This window comes from Lepidothrix coronata, unplaced genomic scaffold, assembly GCF_001604755.1.
Source record: "Lepidothrix coronata isolate B3197 unplaced genomic scaffold, Lepidothrix_coronata-1.0 Scaffold59, whole genome shotgun sequence".
NCBI classification, from domain to species: domain Eukaryota; kingdom Metazoa; phylum Chordata; class Aves; order Passeriformes; family Pipridae; genus Lepidothrix; species Lepidothrix coronata.
This window is the reverse complement of record NW_016690239.1, coordinates 4,919,207-4,943,396: the sequence shown is the minus strand read 5'-3', so window position 1 is coordinate 4,943,396 and position 24,190 is coordinate 4,919,207. Positions and strand designations below refer to the sequence as shown.

At 40.3% G+C, this 24,190-nt stretch overlaps 1 protein-coding gene across 1 annotated transcript in view; it reads right to left on the bottom strand.

The window, feature by feature from the left end:
- APBB1IP (amyloid beta precursor protein binding family B member 1 interacting protein) overlaps positions 1 to 24,190 on the bottom strand; it is a 66,197-nt gene that overhangs the window by 2,685 nt on the left and 39,322 nt on the right. Inside the window, exons 8-12 of the mRNA XM_017817260.1 lie at positions 21,224 to 21,298; positions 19,885 to 20,028; positions 16,399 to 16,509; positions 3,765 to 3,863; positions 2,725 to 2,868 (exon numbers count right to left, since the gene is read on the bottom strand). Coding sequence (XP_017672749.1) covers positions 2,725 to 2,868; positions 3,765 to 3,863; positions 16,399 to 16,509; positions 19,885 to 20,028; positions 21,224 to 21,298 — 573 coding nt within the window. The remainder of the gene's footprint in view (positions 1 to 2,724; positions 2,869 to 3,764; positions 3,864 to 16,398; positions 16,510 to 19,884; positions 20,029 to 21,223; positions 21,299 to 24,190) is intronic.

The following is a 24,190-nucleotide window of genomic DNA, read 5'->3' as shown; positions in this document are numbered from 1 at the left end:
CATCTGCCGGGGCCGAGCAAGCTTGGACAGTGGCAGCGAGGTCCCCAGGACGTAGGTTTGTTTAGAGTGACCTTCTCTTAGATGGATTGCCTTACAGGGCTGACGAGCTCCATCTGCCCGGGGGACTTTTTTTACCCTCACCGGGAATCGAACCCGGGCCGCAGCGGTGAGTGCTGCATCCTAACCACTAGACCACCAGGGGTCCCTAGGGCTATTTAGGCTTCATGGGAATGACAGGAAGTGGTCTGAAGTCATTATATTTTGTGCCTGTGCCTGCATTGTTGTTCAGCATTATTTAATCCAAAGTACCATTTGGATCATTCAAACTATAGTCTTGTGTTTGTTGAAGGACTAACAAAAAAGTCAATGAAGAGAAAACCAACCTTGTGGCTGTAAGTGCTCAGTGGAAGGAAATGTAAATCCCTGGGTTCTGTGGCTGTGCCCACAAGTAGAGCAAGTTACTGTCTCTCCTCCCTTTGTCTGCTGTATATAGCAGAGCAAGAGTCTGGTCTTCACACTGCTCAAAGATGTTGCTGCCCTCAGTCATACTGAGATCTAACTAAATGAAGGAGAGCAGAGAGACATCCACTCTATCTACTGCAAGGCAAAATGTTCTACTTGGCAAATATGATATACCAGAAGGCTGGGACACAGTAATCTGTTCTTCTGTTAATGCAAAACTTGAAAGCAACACTTGATCTATCATCTCCTGCCACATACCTCCACATATGCTATCACATACAAAGTCAGCCAGCTAATGGACTCCCAGCCAATATAATATGTGAGTCCACGCGGGCTTTTTTATTTTTAATTCAAATGTTATAGTATTCTTTGCAAGTCAATGTCTCCAAAATTTTATGGTAAATTAGTATTTGTTTTAAGAAAAAAAAAGTAGTCCAAATAGAAGGCAAAATATAGATACCCAATTGCAAAATATTCAGCCTTGTAGTGATGAGGAACATCTGAATAAAGCAACTTCTTTAATCTTTCAAACATCACGATATTGTGCTGGACCACTACATACATTGTTTTTTTAGCATCCAAAGACAGTAAGGGAGAGAGGGAAACAACATATTTTGCCTGAGATGTGCCTGGCACTTGGGACACTTCAGAACCACAGATTTCACAGATTGGGGTATTTGTGAACACACAAATGCTGGCTACCGCAGAGTGTCCAGGGAATAGTGGCCACATGGTATGTGAGAACAGAAGTCCCAGCTGCCTTCCTTTGGCAGCCACTGAAGTTAACAGAGTACAGCCCCTGCTAAACTCACACAGGACTGTAGTTTTCTATAGCAGATTTTAGCCTATACTGAAATCAGTCCATACAAATGGCTATAGGGCCATCTGAAAACAAAAGAAAACATGCTTTGTTCCATTTCCAAAACATGAGCAAACAACTGCTCACAGTCAGGCAGTTCAGGTTCTAGTATTATAGTTGGGCCCCAGGTTTTAAACAGGGCAGCAGTGATAACTGTAAGACTGCCAGAATCACAGCGACTTGCCTCAATTAGAAGGCTAATGATCCTTCAGAGATATTTCCAGAGAGACAATATACAGTACTAAAATCTTTCTAGGCTACTTAACCATTTAATGCAATCCATTAGTTAAAATTAGCAGTATATTCTATTGAATACATGCAGTGTTAATGGATTCTAGTCAGGAGCTGGAGTCACACAGATGTCTATATAGTCTTTATAAGGCCTCAGTCCTGCCCATATCTTCTCCAGATTGCAGCATCATCCTAGAGCCCCACTGGCCAGCCCTCTCTCTACTGCTATCAATACCAGAATACAAATGTTCCACAACTGTCCCATCCACCCTCACTCCACTAAACCCCCTCCCCCAACCATAAGAAAATCCCCTGATCTCAAAACAGTCTGTTATTTGGTCTTCCCACCCCAGAAATCCATTTATTAACATGATTTGATTCCAAGGAACAGTAGGAAGACCACCCTGTATCTCACATGTACTAAGACTAGGCGAACTGAAAGCTTAGAAAGGTGACTGGAGGATCTTGTCTACATGAGGAGTCAGAATATTAACTGCCAACACTGATTTTGACTTTGACTGTCTTATGATAACAGTAAGTACTTGGCCACCATGCCCTTCCTAACAAAGCAAGGATATCTTAAGCATGTAAACTAAAAACATTCATGCAAGTTACAGCTAGTATCATGCACTGTTGTATTTGTATCATAGTAAGACTGGTAACAGCAGCATGATGAAGCTACTGGAAAAGTAAGGTTAGAAAATAACCCAATCCTTTCTTACTCTTGTGTCCTTCTCTTAACACCCACATTGTTACCATGCAAATGAGAGAAAGGCTAGGAAAGAGAGTGGCTCATCCTGTAATAATCACTTTCTGAAGTGATCAATCTCTGAATATCCCACTAAACCTTTTTACTAATTGAAAGAAAAATTCCAAAACAGCCAATGTAGAGAAGGGCAAACAGAAAGCTTCAAGACATGGACCATCAGTCTGTAAAATATAGACAGAGGATAAAGATGCCAACAGAAAAATACCCTATTAAGTTATGCAGATTTAAACTGATCTTCAGTGAACTGTCTTTCCAAATTCTAACTTCAAAGTGAGAGCTCTGCTGCTGACAGACCACTGGCCTGTCTAAAACAAGATATTATCTTGCTGAATCAGTAGGACAGTTTTCTGAACAAAGACTATATGCAACACTGATGGTAACAGAAGAGGTCAATAAATGTGACTTCAGCTGCTGTGACAGCATTGGTACCTGCTGATGAGGATCCCGCAGGGGCAGCTGGTTCCGCTGTTCCTTGATTCGCCCACAGGGAGGACAAGCCAGCTTTCTTCACTGCACATTTGTAATTATCATAGAGTGTTCTGCCATACTGCAAAACAATCAAAACAATAAAATGAGCATGTGTTAGGCATGACATAGGCCAAGCATTCATTTTGCTCTTGGCCTACTTTTCTGACCCTGTTTCTTCCTACTCGGTTTTGTTAAAAAATACCTTCTACAACTGGTGTGCCCTTTTCTGTACAGGGCCAGGTGGAAAGCATCTCTGTAATGGCACAGTAAAACATGATTCCCCCTGACTTAACACAGTCCTACTGATACCATTCTTACCTTTTATGTTTGTTTCAGTGTTTGTAAAATTCTTGAAACTTGGTTTTAAAACCAACAGTTCTCAGTAAATATCTTTTTCCAATCTTTTTCCAAGTATTACATTTTTAAACTGGAGACCTGAGACATTGAATCACAGGCTCTAGAGCAAACAGCTCTGTCAGTGTAAGACACAAAATAATTTGATGTTCACCCCATACCTTTGCTGGATGTCACCCTGCAGCAGAACTGGAATAAAAAAACCCCCAAACTAACAGCTGAGAGAAGCAGGACTGTATAGGAAGGTACAGCCAGTACCAAGGCTATGTATAAATCGATCTCTAATGTTTTGTGCAAAACAAAATGGGTTGTCAATTAGGATCTTCTTGAAGAGGGTATTATTACTGAGCCAGATAACTGTGCAGTAAGTTTTATGAGTACATGAGTTTTATAGCAACTGAACTCACTCTTGTGTTAATAAGAAAAATATACTGATAACTAAAGTACAGGGACATTGAGCAAATCCATCCTCATCATGCACTTCTGATCTTTCTATGGTAAAATTAGCATGAATGTCCATTCTTGTCACAATATTTCCAGTTGAGGTGATGGCAGTCAGCAACCTGAGGAAGACAAGATTTTACAGATAACATACTTAAGTAAATTTACTTTTAATCTCACCTTGGCAATTCTTATTCCTGTTACCCACTGATGCAGGGTTGCTCGATCATCGCAGCACAAGTACTTGATATATTGTGACTCCTTCTGAATCTGGGGGTGCTGAAAGATATTAATTCACAAAATAAGACAAACACAGAAATTAAATCACTATACAAAAGTCTGAGGCACTGCACAGTGACCTCGCGGGAAAACAACATGAAGATGACTTGAAAAAAAAAACAACAGCAAAAACAGAGTATAAGAAAATATAAAAAACATGGTGATTATGAACTATACATAAGTTGCCACTGGCAGCTTTTGCTTCAATTAATTTTAATGCATTGTAATATGAATTCAAGGGCTACAGAAATGTAACAGTGGTCTAGAGTTCAATGAAGTCTACAAATGCTCTGGGGTTTAAGGACTAACACTCAATGTATAAACACTGGAAGGAAGTCTGTTTCTCATTGTGGTTTGTCATATGTAAGGCACCCAGACTGAATGCTGAACATAATTAGTTTTCAAAGAGTATGTTAAATTTGTTTAAGCATAAACTTTGAGCTGAAACAGATTTTTCTTCCAAACTGACTGCCTTTCTTTGGGCTGAGTTCTAGCTTTCTTACTATACATTTTGATTGTGCTTTACTCTTGCTGTTGTTTACAACAGTTATGTAAAACTGTGATATGTTCTAGATAGATGATGATTCAAAGTGCAACTCCATCAGAAATACTCTTTTTCATTTGTTTGTATCAGAAACCTATACAATTTTTAAACCTTTTTTTTTAATTTTGGACAAAAGTTAGGATCTCTTCCCCTTACTGATGAAGGTAGTACTGGTACGTGCTGACATACTTTTCCAACTCAAAGACCATCAAAATGCTGGGCTGCCTACTTGCCTAGGACTGAAAATTCTCCCAAAGTCTCCGAAGGAATTTGGTTTCCCTGCTACAGCAGAGAAGGATGTAAGTCTTTAGTAACTTGGATGGAATAACATACTGTGATCTCTTGATATGCAAGGAAAAGAATGAACCCAAAGAAAAAGGCTTAATTATCCCTTATTTACATGTTCATTTCTATCTATATTCTTAGAAATTTTAAGTACACATTTAGTGAAATACCGTGAATGCACAAAAGAATAGCCAAATACACTCCAAGGATCCACTGTTGTCACACCACTCTCTTTTCAGCCAGTGCAGTTAAAAACTCGAGGCGTACCTACACCTAGCAGCAAGGACCCTGGGTTTATACCTATCATTAAGTGCCTTTCAAAGCAGAGCAGTGCTGGAGGTGGAGAATATGGCAGGATCCCTCACAGTGCAGAGTGCTGTGAGCAGCCTGCCAGCCCTGGGCTCCTGTAGGTGCCAGATGTCTCCACAGATGCCTGCTGGTGATTGGGACATCCTGGCACAGAGGACACCTCTGTCCACAGCTGGGTGATCCCGGGGTTCAAAAGCAGAGCCAAATACAGAGGGCTTGCTCCTCAGCCATGTTTCCCTTGCTCTCCCCTCAGCACTGCAGACATCAGGCTTCCCTTGCTTGTGCTGACCCAACTGTTCATGAGGCCACACTCTGATTCCAAAAAAAGGGAACTGCTCTTGATTAAATATAACCCATTTCATCATGCTGTACTTTTGGGGTTTCTTAAACCCAGCAGTACACAGCATGACCTCACACAGGGCATGGGGATAAGGGCCACTGTAGCTTGGGGAGACAATGAGTGGCAAGGGATGGATGAGAGGATGGGGCTGCACAAGGCTGTATTGCTGCCAAATCCCTGCATCATCAAATTACGGAGCAAGAGTGAACACACCAGGGAGATAACTGTGAGGAAATAAAAACCAAAGGGATATTGCTCTTGAGAGGTCTCAGTGGCAGATGAGTCCCAAGGCAGTCCCTGTGTTACAGGTCCCTGTGTGTTTGCACTCACCTGCTCACACAGGTCACCCTGTTGGCCATTTTTCTGCAAACACACAGCTGACCATCTCCCCTGGACAACAAATATGCGAAGTCTGCTCCAGCCCTCTGGAAGGGCCCATGGCTATCCTATTCTATTACGTTGCTCTGGAGCACTCCAAAGCTGAGAGCTAGGGACATCTCACACTGCAAGCCTAGAAATGCCAGCTCACTGTCTCCAGGTGCCTTAACTGCAGAGCAGGCACCATGCCCACCTCAAGGACCCTCACCCACCTGGTACACTCGCACACCACCCCTTCACACAGTTCAACATACAGGGCTGTATCTTGCTCTTATACACCACTGTCATGTATCAAATGGAGGCAGTAACAAGGCCCCTGGACAAACAGCTTTTTTTCCAGCTCCCAGCATCAGCCCCTCGTCTCCTGCAGCCTCAGACAGCCTGAATGCTGCTCAGAGTGGGCTCCGCTACTGCAATACGTGGTCAGGACACAATGCCTAAAAATCCTTATTACCTTCAATTTCTCCATTATGTGACCAAACACAGTGAAAATCATTAGAGAATTCAGTCTGAATGGTACCTTAGAACGGCAACTGTAAGCAGGCACTTTTTTGTGCGCTAGAGTACATCCCATACCCCTGCGTTACATTATTATCAACGGAGACAAAAGAACCAGGAGGTGCAAACAAAGACACTGCAACCCTGTGTAAACTCAATTCTTCAGGCATTTTTCAATCAGCAACTAGCAATTTTGCTCCAGTGTGTAAGGTCCTACTGAACCCAGCAGATGGCACCCAAAGCTTTCAAAAAGGAAAAAGACAAGCTTTATCTTTTTTCCTCCTCCTTTTTCATGACAAGGAAGTCCACTGGATCTACATCTTTCCCTCATTTTCAAACACCACACCTACCAACAGTTTTTTACCACAAGAAAAAATAAAAGACTTCTATCTTTTAACAAATGATTCATGCAAACATCTGGAAGAGAGTCCACACTGTGTAACAAGGCAGAGGAGGTTGTGGCAGAGAGCAAGCAAAGTAAATGATGCTGCACATACACACAGCCCTGTCATAGCAATCTGCTTTTGGGGTGCTCAACAGGGGCTGCTGCAGACCTCTCCTCTGGGGCACTCTATGGAAGTGTTAGTTTCACAAGAACATCCCTATTGTGAAAGATCAAAGGTCCCTGAACCCAGTATCTGGACTTCGACACAAATGGGGGAAGAGAAAGAACAAGATAAGCATATATGATACTTCCTTCTCTGTACTCTCACTGTCTACAACTATTTTCAGGTCAGGTAATTTTCTAAGCACATGGGATTTCTCCATATGTAGGTTCTCCTCCAGATACTTCAGCTTTTTATTAAACACAAAGAGTTCTGGCATCCACAACATCTTTTAGCAATAATTTCCACAGTCTGCCACATACTCTGTGAAGAACTATCTCCTTCTTCTCTAAACTGACTGCCAAGAGCTTTGTGTAACATTCTTGTTTTGGAAGAGACATGAATGCCTGACCCCTACCCACACTTTTCCATGCCACCCCTGAGCCTAGAGATCTGAATCATATTCCAGGGAATTTACCTCTTTTTTAGCCTATAGGCTTCTAGTCTTTTCAAGCATTCCTTCAATTTAAAGTAATTCCTTACCTTTGCTTATCCTTGTTGCTCTTGCTTGATACTTTTCCAAGTTTATTATACATCCTCTTTGACATGAGAGAACCAGAGCTGCACAGGTGAGCAGAAACCATGAACTTGTGCCATGGTAAGGCAACATTTACTGTTTTATCATCTGTGTCTTTCCTAATGCTTGATTTATATATGACAACCACTAAGCACCGAACCTCAGCCTCACAATGGCCTTCCAGAATTCTTCAATCTGCTCTTTCCTTGATGATCTGAATAACATGACATCAGCAGCAAACTCCCTTACCTCACTGCTTATCCCGACTACGACTATTTTGAGACTCTGGGGTTCTCACCATCCTGAGAAATTGAGAGGGAACTGTCAGTGAACAAGGTGAGAGTGTCCCTTGCTGGACATCATGGGAGTAACTTACTAGCTACCCTCTAGCCTATTTTTTTACTGTCTATTGTCTCCACTAGGCAATCCATCTTAACTACCGATATTCACCAGTGGGGCCTACTCCAAATTGCCCCAATCAGTTCCTTGATTAAATTACTTCAGTCAGCAACCATGATTAAGCACAGAGTCAAAATGTGCTGTCAATTAGGGACCAAACTAGCAGGCTGCTGAACCCTCAGCTCTCAGAAGGAAAGTCAGACACCTCAGAGCTGTTCAGACACTCTATATCTTCTCTTTGTAAAAGCTGAGAACTGTACCCTCTCTCACTTTCCAAGAAGCAGCAGAGGCACTGGCTCTTTTTACATATAAATTCATCAATGACACATAAAGCTTAACTTTGTACTGGACCCATAGCCCACTGAGAGTCAACTGGAAATATCCCTATCACCTTTCCTGGGCTTTGGATTGCATCTAAGGAGGACTGTTCCATACTGCCAGTGCAGAGGCTGCCTACAGCAGTTGTCTGCAAGGCCAGACCACGGAGTCAAACACCAGCAGCACCAAGTTTAGTACTGAAGGTTTATATCTATAGAAGATTATTATTAAGTGGCCCAGATGGAGGCATTTGGCTTTCTGTGTTTAGATTCATGAAGCACGCTACTTTGTTATGCTACAGAGTAGCATAATAAAATTACGCTACTAATGTTTCAGCCAAGAATTGTCACACCCCAGCCCAGCAGTTGCTCCCTTGGAAGAGAGCATAATGTACCATAATGAAATTGCTTCAGCAGTACAAATGGCAGAAGTCTCTGCTGTCGATACTGACCTTTACAAGCTTGACTTGCCACAAAAAATTCAGGCAAAATCTATTAGATAGTGCATAAAAATGGTGACTCAGGGTAAGCAACTCAAAGAAGAATCTAGGCAGCTGGAAGTCCCTGCAAATGCTGACTTGGTATGAAAGTCCCTAAATCCCTATGATTCTGTGTGGACCAATTTCCTCCTTTCACAACTCCTGTGTCTCAGAAGAGCGCTTAAGTACAGCACACAGATGTAAGGAGCTGTAGTGACTATGCAAGCCTGGTTTTGCTAAACTAGATTCAGAGGTCATAGCAATATCACTCATGACAGCCACGTGAGAAATACTGTACTTTAAGGCAAAATGGCACTAACCTCAATTAATGTTATGCATCTCACACATAGAGACAGATAATTTATTTTTTTATAGGGTGCAAACTGTGTCCTGAGAGGATCATTAAAATCATCTGACAGCAAAGTGAAAACATCTTCTCTGGAAAGGTTAAGCACCTTTGCTTCTGAAACATGCAGCACCAAAATGAAATACAAAAGACAACTGCTTAAAAAGCAACCACTCTAGAAGACATAGTTTGAATGAAAAGTGGGAATATGCAAGTAGAAGGAGACTTCAGAATTTTTCTCCCATTAAAAAAATGTAACAGCATTTTGAAATCATACAGAATACAGTGAACTTTTTTCTGTCAATGCCAAAACTCCTAATAATGATGAATTAATCACATCATTGAGCCTGATTTTGAAAGTATTAGAATCTGAGCACCTCAAAAGGACGTGCCATGTTTCACCCAGAAAAGCACTGAAGAGGTTTGGAACAGAATCTAGTGTTCTCTTATGACCCACTGTCTATAAGCATCAACTGTCCAGAGATAAAGAAAGCAGAAGCACTTGAATATAAAGAGGTTATTTTCTGAGGAGATTTAAAAAAATATTTGTCCACAGATTACATTTTCAGATATAAAATAAATTCTTTGCCTAAGGAAAAAAAGATAGAACACATTGAAAAACTGAAGAAATGGGAACTGAATGATGCGGTTTCTGTGGTCTCTGCCAAAACAAATGACTAAAGGCCATGTGTGCATGAAATTGGAGATTATCCCAATAAAATGTTCTTTCTCTTTGCCTTCTTCCAACACTGAAGATGAAAAGTAAACTGAAGTTATTCAGGCATCTCATTGGATTCCTTGCCCCGAAATATATGGATCATTGCTCAGTTTCTGAGGCAGAAACAATAGCCAGAAGCATAAAGAGTGACTAACTTTGGATCAAAAGCTTTGGCTTTCAGATGAATTTTCACAAAATGGTCAATATTTTTGGATACCTTAACTGTTACTGATAAACTTGCTGTGTTGAACTAGCTTCCCAGAAAGGACGAGACTCTTCTGGTTCCCATGACTGCAAGTAGAATTAATACTCAACACCTTTCAAAAATCACACTGAAGTGGTTCAAATTTGCAATCTATTTAACTATTAAAAACGGTCAAATTCTGATGCCATGCACTCCTTGCATGAAGATGATCAGGCTTAAATGCTCTTTTGAAGATGTGTGAACTCTACAGATAAAACAGTAACTATCCTATTATAAGGAAATTATTCTTTTGACCTACATTTCTCTAACGACTGAGGCAAATTTTTTAGATCATTAAAAATATATGTAATAGTCATTGTAATCAAAGAGGTCTGTTTTATGCAGGAAATAATATTTTCCGAAGCTATTATATTCCACTCCTCACTGTTCATTCTCTGTCCTTATTCTTCCCATTGTTTATACACTAATCTTGCAAAACTGTGCACGTATTATGACTGTAATCCCACATATCTGAAAGTGTTCTGCAATAAAAAGTATTTCTGCTTTTGCTTTCTCAGTTTACCTAGCAATGAATTTTACTCTGAAACACTTACCTGAAGCATTCCTGCTAACTCAATTTCCAAATCTTTCACATAAAGAAATAAAAAATCTCCTGTTTTCTATCCTTGTTTCCTGCACTAGCCCTTTGTTCTACATAGTTGTTCTTCATAGTGTTTTCTATCTCAAACACTGCTAATTTTCACCTTCTACCTTCTTAACTGTCATTGTGTGGAATGCATTATGTACAGGACTCATTCTGCGATGGAGAGCACACCAGGTGTGAGGGAAGAGGGAATCAGGAGCTAAGCAGCTAAATACCAAATTATCTGCTAGAATGATGCTGCTGTTACAAACAGAAGCTATTCTTCTTGAAAATTTAATCCCAAATTTCTTTGGATCATTAGGAATTCTTTTAAAAAATTGGTTTCCAAATGATGCCAGGAATACTTAACTGTTTTGACTGCACAGGAAAATGTACCCAGCTGTGGAAATAGAGGATGATTTGCCTTTGTCTCAGTTTATCCCCAGGAAACCAATTTTTTTTATCCTAGATTAATTCAGCATTATGCACCATTACCTCCAGATTACTCAAGCATAACCAGCACCAATAAACTATAATTAAATCCTCTCTTTGTCACAGGCACATCAGACTGACTAAACCAGCAAATTTGCATATAGATTACCTTGCTATTTGTCTGCTTTGAAAGATTTTTCAACATGGTGTGACAAAATCAGCTCCTGGACTAGTGTGTGCGCAGATGCACACACAGAGACATCCAATGCACAAAATAAACATTATGTTCACAATTTCTGCTCCGTGCAAGAGATGCTGTTGCTAGCACGATGAACAGATTCATTCCTTCCCGGTGGAATCTCTTGGTTCTGAGGACTTTCAGCTTCAGAATATGAAATGAATTACAAAAGGTCTCATCCATTTCCACAGCATTTCCCATGTAACATAGTACATGATAAATGAGAAGATCCACAGGGAATCTATGCATATTGCATTTGTAAATGCAAAGGTAACTGAGGCACCAAACCACTCCTACTTGCTGTGTGAGGTGTGTGAAATTGTTTTTTCTGTGAAGGAGAGATTTTTGTTCCCTCACTGTTCCTCTCCCAGGAGTGACCAGCACTCTCCACAGGGTGGCAGGGAGAGCTGTGCTGTGACCTTCTCCTGCCTACTGTGCTGGGAACAGAGGGACAGATCTGACCTTGACAGATGCAGGTTTGAGTGAGGGTCTTCTTTCACACTTAGCTGCCCTTTCCTTTCTTCTTTTCTGCATATGGAGATCTCTGTTAAGAAAAGACTTGCTTTATCCGATGTCAAAGTAAAGGGTGTGATCTTGAAATTTATGTAAGCATTACATTTAGGCCGAGTAGAAAATAGGAAGAATCTGCATGTTTAGAGAAGCAGATGTCTCGGAAGTATTTATTTTATTCAGAGGCTCTATTTTTAATATGCTCAGGGTTCTTTGTGTTGTTTTTTAAATGTGGGACTTCCCTTGAGGGAGGAAGGCCTGTTTAGCAGTGGTATAGAACAACTGCATTTAAGAAGGTTAGAGCTCAGTGCAGATCAGGAGCCACTGGGAAATAAAACAGTTCTTCAAGTTTTATAGTTGCCCCAAGGCCTAAGAATTCCTGAAAGCCAGGTCCACTGGCGCATCTGTGCCAGGGTGCACTCTCATCCTCAGGACCCAGCCATGTTGGTTCTGGGCTGCTGCCAGGGACAGCTACAGGTGATCCTGCTCTCAGTCACCAACTACCAGCTGTGGCCTTTGCGGTTGGTCCCAGCTGGGCTTTCTGCTGCCTGAGAGTAGCTGATATGAGGAAGTAGCTGCTTTGTTCCGTTACTGCAGTTGTGTCCTGAATCATCCTGATAGGAAACTCCTCAATAAGCTCAGCAAAGTGCTCTCTCTTTTGCTAGTAAACACTGTGATGTGCTTTTAAATAGTTTCTGGCACACCACCCTTTTGCCCATTATGTCCTCAGTGTCTTGATGGTTAACAAAGAAGCAAAAAACACCCCATTTTTGTTGTAAACTGTAGTAGATACAGTGCAGTGCTGACATAATGGGAAGAAATTATAGGAAAGGAGCATCCACAACACATTATGCTTCTCTAGCTGTAAGAGGAACATCCTACAGGGTGGATCTGCAGACAAGAATACTTATATTTGAGATAGTCTAGGTGCAGCTTCAAAATCACAGACTGCAAAACCCACCCCAGCTTCAGGCTAAGTATCAAAGCAACCTGCCCATGATGTGCATGATCTTGCTGTTGCTACACTAATACCAGTACCCAAGCCAGGATCAGCTAAGTAACCCAGGTATGATCACTGAAGTTGAAATGGCTAGATTAAAGAAGAAACAGGACAAGTGGGAGCTATTGCTCCTGGGGATTTGATGCATGTTAGCTGGGACAGGAACTAGGACTAAAGACTCACTGTCTCTGCAAGCACCACACCTCACTGGAGCCTAGGAGAAAGAACTGGAGAAAAAGCCCACATCCCATTTAGAGAGATTCAGGGTGGATCAACATTCAAAGAAAATTCAAATGTTCAGAGTCATGAAGACTTTGAGGCAACACCCATATTGTTCATGTCTGTGTCAGACAACCTGAGAAATTGGATTGTTCTAACTAAAACCAAGTCACTAGTGTTGAGATTAACATTAGTTATAGTGCTCCTCTTTCCTTTAAGTTCTTGGCAATGCCTGGCACACAGACACAAAAATGCATTCTCATTCTGCTCATTCTTGTAATATTTCTTGAGTGCTCTTCCCTCCTTAAAGACACATCGTAAAGATATAAAGATGACCAAGGTTGAGGGGCAGCAAAAGAAAATGTTTTATCTTTTCTCCCTGCTAATATGAGACAAGACCTTCAAAGGCAGGAACAAATGTTACTGTTTTTAGCCTAGTTATTTGTGTAGAAGGCTCATCATACAAATGGGGACTGGAAGAAAAGCAAGGATGTTTCCTTCAAGCATGAGGCCATATTCAACTGCAAGCCAGACCACTCACTGGCCACTTGCTGCCATTTCAATGAACAAAGGGCATTTCCCTGTTCTTGAAGTAAGGATGCCAATTAGCTTAACCGGTCAGAAATAAATACAGTATTTTTTTCAACTCAATGCTCAAGGTTGGGAAATTATGTCTGGTTCTGAATTCAGTAGGATATTCTGCCTAGCACAGAAGCAAGGTACTGCTGAAGCTGCTACACCCTTGCGTTTCTCCTGCACCACAAAATATAATCTGGTCTCTTGCCTGTGAGCTGGGCAGTTTCTTTTGTTACATTTGAGACAGCAGAGCAAGTAACTTTGCTGATGAGTGCTCACTGTTTTGACACAGCAGTTCCTAAGAGGGTCCTCAGAAAGTAACAATTCTTTAAAAAAATGCAGTGGTATGCTATTATTCAAAAACATTCCAAGTGGCATTACAGCTTGCTGGAGCTAATAAGGGCTGCAGACTAAAATTTTTCCCCAAATGTGAAAATTTCCTTTGATTTACAGCCACCTCAGTGAACAGTTAGCATGGGCTATGGCTGCTACTCTCTCAGTTACTTTCCCCCATTTGTTGTAAAACAGATAATCTTATCCTGCAGCCAACATAAGCAACTAACCAGAAGAGAACCTCCACAAATCCCACTGTCCCGAGGGACACACGAGGGAATGGAAGAGCTGTGAAGACACAGCAAAGCCTTGGCTGTGGAGAAATTTCCAAATGGCTTGGACTAAACTGGGCATCCAAATTCCTTCAAAATTTCTAGGTTACCAGTATAATAAAGACAAATGTCTACCCGTTAAATCCATTACCTGTTGCTCACTGCACCTGTCTGCAAAAGTGCTGTCATTTCATCTTGAGGACTTCATTCTCAAAATATGGCAGGATGAGAAATCATCAAGGATGATGGTTTGTTTTCCTTTGACATGTCAGGACAAGTTTCTCCCAACAAGAGAGATATTTTCTTCTGGGAGACTTCCATATAAAAACAGACAGGAACAAAATGTGACTAAGTGTGACAGATGGCTCTATGTCACTGTCCATACACTTTTGTGTCACCAAGCATCCAATCAGAGAGACCGACTTTTAACTTTGCTCTTTCCCTCAGCCCACAGATCTCAAGATGTTTGACATCCTCAGCTCCAACCTCCAAAAGTAAGAGAAGGATATGACAGAACTCACTGCAGCAGCATGCCTTCAAAAAGGTATACGTAGAATTCAAATTAATATACAGAAATTATAATAAATATTAAACTCTCCATTGTACCACCGTCAGAAAGCCACCCTAAGTGAGAGACTTCCACTTCTGAAATAACAGAAGATTTGAAGATATCAGTACTTGCCCATACTTCCTGACCAACTCCAACCACTGCAAGCGACAATCATTAAAAGAAGCCAAGATTGAAACTGAGCCCATGAGGAATTTACCAAATGATGATTTGTAGGAATTAAAATGAAGAACAATCACCGTAAAATAATCTACTCATCACCAAGTCGTGTTGCTCAAAAATAATGATCAGATCAATATGATGTTTACTGCAAACGCATTTTAGAAGCATCAGAGCAAACAGTCTTGCTAAGTAGGTTTCATACATTTATAAGCCTTCCCTAGTGAGCTTTTAATCTTGTTCTTCTCATTTCACATTAAGGGTATAGCACTTACATCACACATGAAATAAGGGAAGTATTTTAGTTGAGCTGTGCCTTATTGTTAGTGAAAATAACATACCTCTTTTCACAGAAGATGGCGGTAATTATTGTGAACCGTTAAACACATTGCTACATGCATTCAAAAATCATGCTTTTATTCTCATCTGAACAGAATGTGAATAACTGTCATTAAATTAGTCAGATACTTCCTTGACCAGTCATCTGTTTAGAAAATCAATTTCCCCTTATTTTTTACATTAGCTCCCCTTTTCCTTTTTTTCATTAGAGGTTGTATTTTTCAGAAGAAATACTTACCTGTTAACTTCAGAAGGCTTGCCCCTATTTTACAAGAAAGGATAAAATGCTTCTTGCAGAGCATTTTGTGGAGGACTATAGTATTAAAACTGCTCATCTGTGTTAATTAGATACATCTGTTTCAGAAAATATGTATGTATCTATAAACCACTTCTGCTTGGCCATATGTAAATTAGGCTAGCAGACATTTTGGAACAGAATAAAAAAAGTGCTGTAAGTATGTAGCTACAGCCAGAAATGTGGTATTGTAAGTGACCTCTGATGTGAATGTTTCCTTTACTTTTTTCTTCTGAGATAGCAAGATACTGTGTTTTCTAATACTTTGTTTGCACTGCAGGTCTTTAAAAAGAAAAGCAGCAACAAATCTTCTGCCTTGTACACAGTAATCCCACTGTATTCTAAAATAGCAAGCAAGGCCCAATTACTGCAACCTCAAAGCTTCATTTCTTTCTGATTTAAGTGAAAAGCATAGGCTTCTTTTCCTTTTCTGAGAGGAATGCAGAATTCCCAGCCTACTTGCAGTGCTACTACCTGGAAAGGCAGCAGTGAGATACTCACTCAATAGCAAGCATTGATTTTCATGAGTGGATGAACAATGTATTTTGCCCTCCTGCCACAAATAGTTGTGCAATAAAATATGACAAACGAGAGGTCTATTCCCGCAAGATTTTGTGTCTCAGTTCAACAAACCCTCAACAGGTATGACTATGCTGCAAAAAAAGTAGACATACTTTTTAGTATCTAATCCATGGTGCTCATAACATCAACATTAGGGACTGGCAGTCTCATCATACATCTGCCCTGTGTGCCATTTGTCCAAATGTGTCCAGTCACCTGAACAGTCAGCATATTCGCTCCTGTTTTGAAGACTTTATAGATACAGTGTAGACACATATCATAAAACTATCAGTAATAAAATTAAGGTTCTAAATGTATGTTGCCGATCAATAATGAAGCAAAGAAGAAATTACACATGATGTTGCAGGAGCTTTTTATCTCATCAGGGTCCCCGGAGCTTCAAATTTAAACATGTTTACATATAAAAGAAAATGTGTGACATTTGCAGAACTTATTTTTCCTGTACATTACCTTTAAGACAAAGCAGTGGTCTGTAGGCGCCTTGTATTTCACTTTGTGTTGATAACCGTAATACACATTCACATTCTCAAACTGAAGGAAGCATGCCAGATCCCGTGATGTCTACAAATGAAAAGCAAGCACATCACTGTTAGATCAAACTGAATTTTGATGTGAAACTCATTAATAGGACCTTTTTAAAGTGCATGAATGCCAATGTGTATTGTTCCTGTAACTGTCATGAGGCTGACTGAAAAAAAAAAAAAGACTAATTTAAAGTGTGTGCATTCTTAAACTAACAAGTGGAAGAGGATAAGTACATATTACAGATAATATATAACACAGTGCAACAGTTCGCTCTTGTTCTGGTTTTGCTGTGCTTCGTTGCTTTGTCTGGAGATTTTTTTTCTTATGGATAATAAGACCAAAGAGAATACCATAGTAAGAAACCACACTGTTACAATTCTAAGTAGAGAAAGAAGGTTTGAGGTTCTAAATTTCTTCAAGAGCTTGTTTTTCTTTTCTCTATGTAACACACAAACTCTCATCAGGACATATGCACACATTTCATCTGTTTTGCTCTGAGTTTTCTTGAATTTCCTGGCATCATTCCTTTTCTGTTTATCATAGTATTGTTCACAATATATTGCTAAAATAACAAGGTTTCTTCTGCTGGTATATTTCTCAGTGAAGAGTTTTGCATACAAAGCATAACTTTAGCAGTCCTGGGTGGAAATGCAAAAATAGCCATGTCACATGGTCAGTGTTGGCTAAATCAGGAAATTGTAGGGGGAAAAAAAAGAAAACAACAAACCACAAACCCCCTCTACCCCTAAGAATAAGGTTATATTTCTGCATAATTGGTTCTTCTATGCTGTTCTCATTGATACTTTCATTACAATACACCCTTGAGTTGGCTTTATCTACAAAATGAGTTTGCAACTAAGATTTGTGGGGAGAGGAAACACTCCACACTGTATGTAGACAGGCCTTCTCCCTCTCCCCTTTCTCTGCTGCAGCTGATGCCAGAAATTTTATCAGTGACTGTGTGGACCTAGGTTCCAGAATGTGCTCAAATCCATTCAGTATATAACGAGTTTTTCTTTTCCCTTAGGTACCAGACAGTGGTGACTAGGATCAATATGAATGTAACTGATATTTTCTTGGAGTAAGGAACATATTTTTATGCAAGGGACTAAGGCACTTATTGTCAGTATTTGTGCAATGTTAACATGACAAAGCAACTTTTAAACTGTATCTGCTATTCTGATGCTGTTGTTTTGTGACCCTGTCAATTAACAGCCTGTTTTGGAATAGGGCATAAGTAGAGCAATGCTGAAGAAAGAAATTAAGACAGCAGTGTTGACTGGTGCTGGTTTGTTAACAAAAATCCCAAAACAACAAAAACCACCACAGGCATGCGTGTAAAATTACGTGAACATGTCCCTGTATTTTCATGTTCACCATGTATTTTACAGCCAACACAAAGTGCCAAAGGTATGCCAGACTTCTTTCTCTCTTGTAACAAGTGATAACATGAATATACAATGAATTTAAAACAGCTGCAGCAGCTGAAGATACTATTGTATGCTAATTCTTTGTTTCTGTACCTCAAAGAAAGATCACTCTACCCACAACTGAATGATGAGCAAGGTGCATGTGCACTCTTCACGCCATCCTGACACGAGATGAACTCTCACAATTTAAGGGCTTTGACTGAAGAGCTCTACAGAATTCTGCTGTATTGCTTTAAGATGTTTAACACCCTCACTGCACTCCACTCATCTACCACAGATTACTGTCTCCACAACAGATGTGTGTACCTGAGCCTCAGCTGTTCCAATACAGAGTGCAGTAACTAAGATAACCACGAACCACAAATTTGAGCTCAGAGATTTGACTTCCTCTGGAATGGCTAAGACATGGATATGCATCCTTTTCCTCTAGGCTGTTACAGATGCAGGAGCAAACAGCTGACTGGTACTATCTGAAAGAGCTGTGACTATCTACCAAAGAAACTAAATTCAAGGTGCTCAATCCCTGTGAGTGGCTGAGTCGGTAATATAGTGATTTTAAAGCACTCACACTGCTCCTAAAAATGGCTCAATTATAAGCAGGGTGATACACAGGCTGTTACATAGGCTGTAACAACTACAAGGCAATAAAGTGTTAAACAGAGTTACAAGGTGACTACGTGGACCCTATGTTTGCAGGCTATCACCTGAAAACCCCCCCACATTTTCCTCATTTGCATTATGATGAAAAGTCACTAAGACGGGTATCACTGGATGATGAAAAAAGGCTGAGTAACTTTCACAACATGCTTGCCCTGTCTTGGCATTGTACTACTGGTCATCATTGGAGGCATGCTACGAGGAAATGTCCAAGATGGACTCTGCATTGGACTATTCTTACACTTTTTCCACCTTAAGTGCCTTCCAAATAGCATTCCAGATCCTAATCAATAGGATGCTGTGTGTGCAGCATGATTTGAGGAGTGAAAGCTGTTATCTCAGGGTCAGACCAAGTCAAAGTAAATAGATGTGAAAGCAGCAAGGTAACCTGTGTTTCACTGTGATTTAGTTATAAACACAGGTCACCGGAGCAGCAGAACAGCATTCCTTTACAAGATATAATTTTTTTCCTTTGTAATTGAGTCAGGAAATAGCAGAACAGTTAAGTTTTAAAGCACAAATCCTAACAGTAAAGTTTCACCAAAATTTCCAAATACGAAGCACTAGCAGAGCTGTAAGTGGTAATAGAAGTTGTTTTCAGAATACAAAAAAAAATATAAAATACCATCTGTCCCAGAATCCACCATTCTATCTCATCACTGTGGAAATGAAAAGCCAGCCACCCTTAAGTGCAACACGTTCAGGACCCTTCGCTTCTTTAGTACTGGCAATTCAGACTCTAAATATTTTGCAATACTAAATGTCAGCGCATTTGATTCAGACAGGTAGATACTTCTGTCTCACTTCTTTCTACACAGAAGGCAGTTTTAAAAAGCCTTAAAAGGCACAACACATTCTCTAGGTACAGATTGCTGTAGGAAGAAAAGTATAGCATTTCTGCACGCTGGTTACTGGTGCAGAAAATATCAAAGTAAAATTCTACCTTTTTTGTGGTAAGAAATAAGTTTACTTGACAACTTTTTGAAATACTCTTTCGCAGGGAACCCATATAACAGTGAAGCATTTTGGCAACATAACACCAGCTGATAGGAGCTTTGCTGTTTTCTTTCCCCCACTGACTTCCGCAGCAGTGCTATTCCCTTAATGCTTTTATCTATCTCTAGAAATCAAAAGGAGAGAAACATGACAGGATTCAGTGACTACATTCTAGTATTTGCACAAGTCGTGTAGTCAAAGATGAACCATAAAAATCCCAACCCTCTCAGATGCACCAAACAGTGCTCTTAAAACGTCACCTTGGGAGTTTTACACTTTCACCTCCATGAATTGTTTTATTGCTAAGAGGATTATTTGGCTTCCTGACCTTGGTTTTTCCTTTGGGTACATAATAAATTCCAGAAGCTCGTAGAAGAAAATAACGCCTCTTCCAGGACTTTTTTCCATCTTCTTTTAAATAAAGGGCCCCTTCAAGCTCTGGCACAATGACAGATGTCCCACAGAAGCTTTCCTGTGCAACAAGAACAACAATGCACAAAATAAATCAATTTAAGCACAATCCTATTAATAAATAGCAGAAAAATGCTTCCTTGAAAAACAAAGATATTTCCTGTGACAATGAACATATGAATATAGGGAATGCAGGAGATGAACACCTTAGACAGGCAAAGGAAACTTTTCCAAGATAATGTGGTAACTCCGCCATCCAAGTTGGGTGCTCACACTGAAAAAGAAGGCTTTCAAAACCTCCATTCCCTAACAGGTCAAGCAAAAACCTACAAGAGGCTTTAACTAGACATAGATATGCTCAGTGAAGGCAATAGAACAAAATGGTTGGTCCTGTTGCTGCGTTTTTTTCTCTACTGCTGTATTTATAGGTTATGTAGAGAAATACTTCTGCAGAGAGATTCTTTAGAGACTCCTCAGAGCTTTAAGAACAGCCACAGAAAAACTCCTTCTCAGTCTCTGCTTTCACCTTTAAATATCTGCTAGCACTTACAACACTGTTTAAACAAATACACTGTTTGCTTGAAGGACCTATTGGTAATTACTATTATAAAAATATATAAAATTACTATTGGGTAATTTTTAATGCCAACACACTTATCACTTAAAGTTGGCATTTAGAATTCACCAGGACTTTTGCTGGGTGACATCTGACGCCTTCATGAAATCTAATTTTGAAATGTGAGTCCTCAGTCACCTGAGAAAAAGCATTTCCTTACTGAACTTTTACTAAACTCAAAATGCTTGCTTAGAGAACTGTGACAATATTTTCTTTCAGATAGCTCTGGGTTTTTCGCAGGCATGCCACTGAAGCAAACTTAAGCAGGAAAGGCAAGAGGTTAAACAGACTTTCTGGAAAAGTGAAAAGGTTCTTTTTCTGTTATAGTACAGCTAATAATTACAGAAGGACATCTACTTCTAACCCAAAAGATAATTGCTTGGTACTGGTCAACCTTAATAACCATAAAAGGTCCCAAGGGCTGGCCTAAGGGTGCACAATCTGCATTTTCAATGAGGGGCAGCAGATGCAGAGGAAAATTTACCTATTAAACTCGAGATACAAAGATGCCAATGAACACAGAACTCTCTATTATTACACACTTGCCCACAAAGAACTAAATGCTGTTATTGCAGAGCAGATGAAGATGGTGGCAGGATTTCGGTGACATTTGCATCATCAACCTAATAAATTAACTTACCTCCAGTAAAGCCTCTTTGTTTTTATCATTCATTTCTTTGCTTTCATTCTTCCCTTTGTTTGCCAGGTAGAAATTCTGATGAAGACACAAAAGAAATGGATGTTGATTATAAAGTCAGCAATATAAGTAACTAAATTACAAGAAACCCATTCAGTAGTTAGTGAGTCTTTCAATACTGAGTAGCTGAGTCAGCAGGTGCAAGAGGCAGATGCTCATGGACCCTTCTTATAGAAAAATTTAATCGCACCTGCCTGCTTACGAGTTTTAATTCTTTATTTTGAATACAATTTGAAAGTAATCCAAAATTACTTTTACCCATGTGTATACAGCCTCCCAAAATTAAAAACAGCGGCTTATAGTTTTGCCTGTTTTTCTGGATCAATGGGTTTGGTTTTAGCATTCCAATTTTCACTGCTTCCTTTATTATTACAGGTGGTAGAGAACCTAACATTTGATTGCATGCTGATACACAATGAATGTAAGGCAGTATCGAAAAGCTAGAAAGCCTTTCCTAACAACCCAATCTTGCAGTTTGGATATAACTCAGCTCTTAATTTTTACTAAAAGTGCTTATATGCTAAAACATTAATCCAAAGTTATTACTTTCTACTTTTAAACCCCTGCTCATATTCTGCAAAGTATTTTTATGCATTATTATATATTAAAATACATTAAATGATTATATATAAAAAAATCTAGAAGAAATTCAAAGAAACGATCACCATGATATCTTGGCACATGTGCTCCAGCCTACTGAAAGAAAAGCCTACCCTCCTCTATTTCTGTGCCAGAGGGCTGTGAAGCTTCAGCCACCCTCAGAGGACCCAGTGCCCATCCCCCTGCAAACAGGGAAGCACAGCACCTCATGCATATACTTAGCAGTAAAAATAAATTCACCCACTGTTAAACAGCAGCAACAATTCTGCATCCATCTTTGTTGTACAGGTGGACAAACGGACAGCACTTGGACATACTTGCAAATTCTGTGGCAGTGGGAGGGTAGTTCAGGAGCATGCTAGGACTTGTGTGCTGGAGCACATGCAGTGGCTTTGCTCAACAGCAAGAGGGGCCAGACAAGCAGAGTCTGGCTGGCTGCAGATTGTAAGGCAGCTGCAAGTGAAGGAAGCAGGTAGATCAAGGATGCCATGCATCAAGCAGCATCTGGATCCATGGGCTTGAGGCCAAAATGATGACACTCAAAATTCTCAAGGTCTATAATTTTTCAGTTTATCTGACTTTTTATCTCTCTCCATTTTTTCACGTCTCAAGACTATGAGAAGGGGACAATATATTTACACGCCTAGAACTCCACAACAACTAAACTGCAACATAAATGCAAACATTACCAAAATAAAAGTGAGAAGTGTGTAAATGAAGGAACATGCCGTTGCCACCATATAAGAAAGAAACAAACAAGCAGCAAATCTGCCCTGCCAGCATACCACATTTACAGCAACAAGGTCTATCTGATCTTCCACACAACCACATCTTCTTTTTCAAGCAGTGCTGTGAACAGCTGTCTGCCAAAACACAAGCCTCATAGCAGATGGTTTTTGGAGAGGCACCAGGAGAGGAAGGGGAAGAGGTCTGGATCTCAAAAACAGTTCTTTAAAAACTGCTTTCTTAAAAGTTCACATTAAGTCAGACGGGATATCAGAAACACAGTCACCTGCAATTTGGCATGTGCTGATGCCATGTCTATGGTATGAGAAACTTGAACGTTCAGTACAACAGACAGTTATCCCAGGAAATGCAGTTGGCTTCAGACTGCCCGGACGTATTTTTAGTCCACAGCCGAAGGTAAGCAAACACTAAGGACGCAGCTTTGCAACTACATCTGAAGACAGTATTCACAGTGGAAAAAATTCCAAACCAGCTCAAAAAACCCACCACTTAAAAGTGTGTTCTCAGTATAACCTAGAGTGATGCCTGCCTATGCAGTCCAAAATTGTAGGTCTGACTGAGTGACAATGCTCCACTCATCCCTCTGGAAAAAAAGATGCTGTTCTGAGCAGCTGCAGCCCAGTCCTCTGTGGACATGCAACAGGTCTTCTTGATAGGCAGCACTATCACAACCCTGCTGGCTTAATGTTGGCACACCCACTCTGGCACTGATGAAGGTATGAAGAGAAATCTCAGAGAGCACTGTTAGGCTGGGTTGGACCTCCAGACTTTGGGATGGATTTGGAAAGTAGACGGACATGTAAGCTGTAAGTATTCTTCTATAGATCATTATAAAGGCATAGTACAAATCCTAAAATACACAATGAAGATTTATCAAGGTAAGTACATCTTATCACTGTCTGAACAAGGCTTGGCTCATCAGCTTTACTACCGGTGGGAGAGCATTCATCTGGCTCAGTCAGCCTTCCGTGCACTGATAATAAGAAAACAAAGCTCCTCTGATTACAACTGATTCACATTCAGGCATCTGGCATTTATTTAGCAGAAGCATAGACCACCCTGCACTGACACAATCAATCGTAAAGAGAAAGTTTGCAAAAATATCCACGCTGGATCTCTAACACCACAGCTTTTTCATTAGGGAAACAGAGCTCTGTCACCTAACCCAACGCTACACAGATGTACACTGTCATCTTTCACCTGTCAACACACATTTCATTTGTTACTGATTACCTCCTTTACGTCTTCGCCCTGAAATCTGGAAGTACATGGTACTTATTTGTCAGTAGCTAAAAACCTGGGGAGCAGACTGCACACTGTACTTGTTTTATCACCGTGTGGTCTCCTATTTTTGATGAGAAGCATTCATCCTAGAGGAAGCAAACCACATGTGTCCAGAAGAGGTCATTTCAAGTCCAGTAGTCAAAGGTCATGATAAAAGGCAACCTCTTTCCTGTGTGAGGACACTGCTGTGAAGTGCATGTTTGGTTTGCCATGTATGTATGGCCAGTCTTTGCGAGCGAAGATTTGGGAAAGGTCATTAACCCTTCGAGCCTGCGCAGT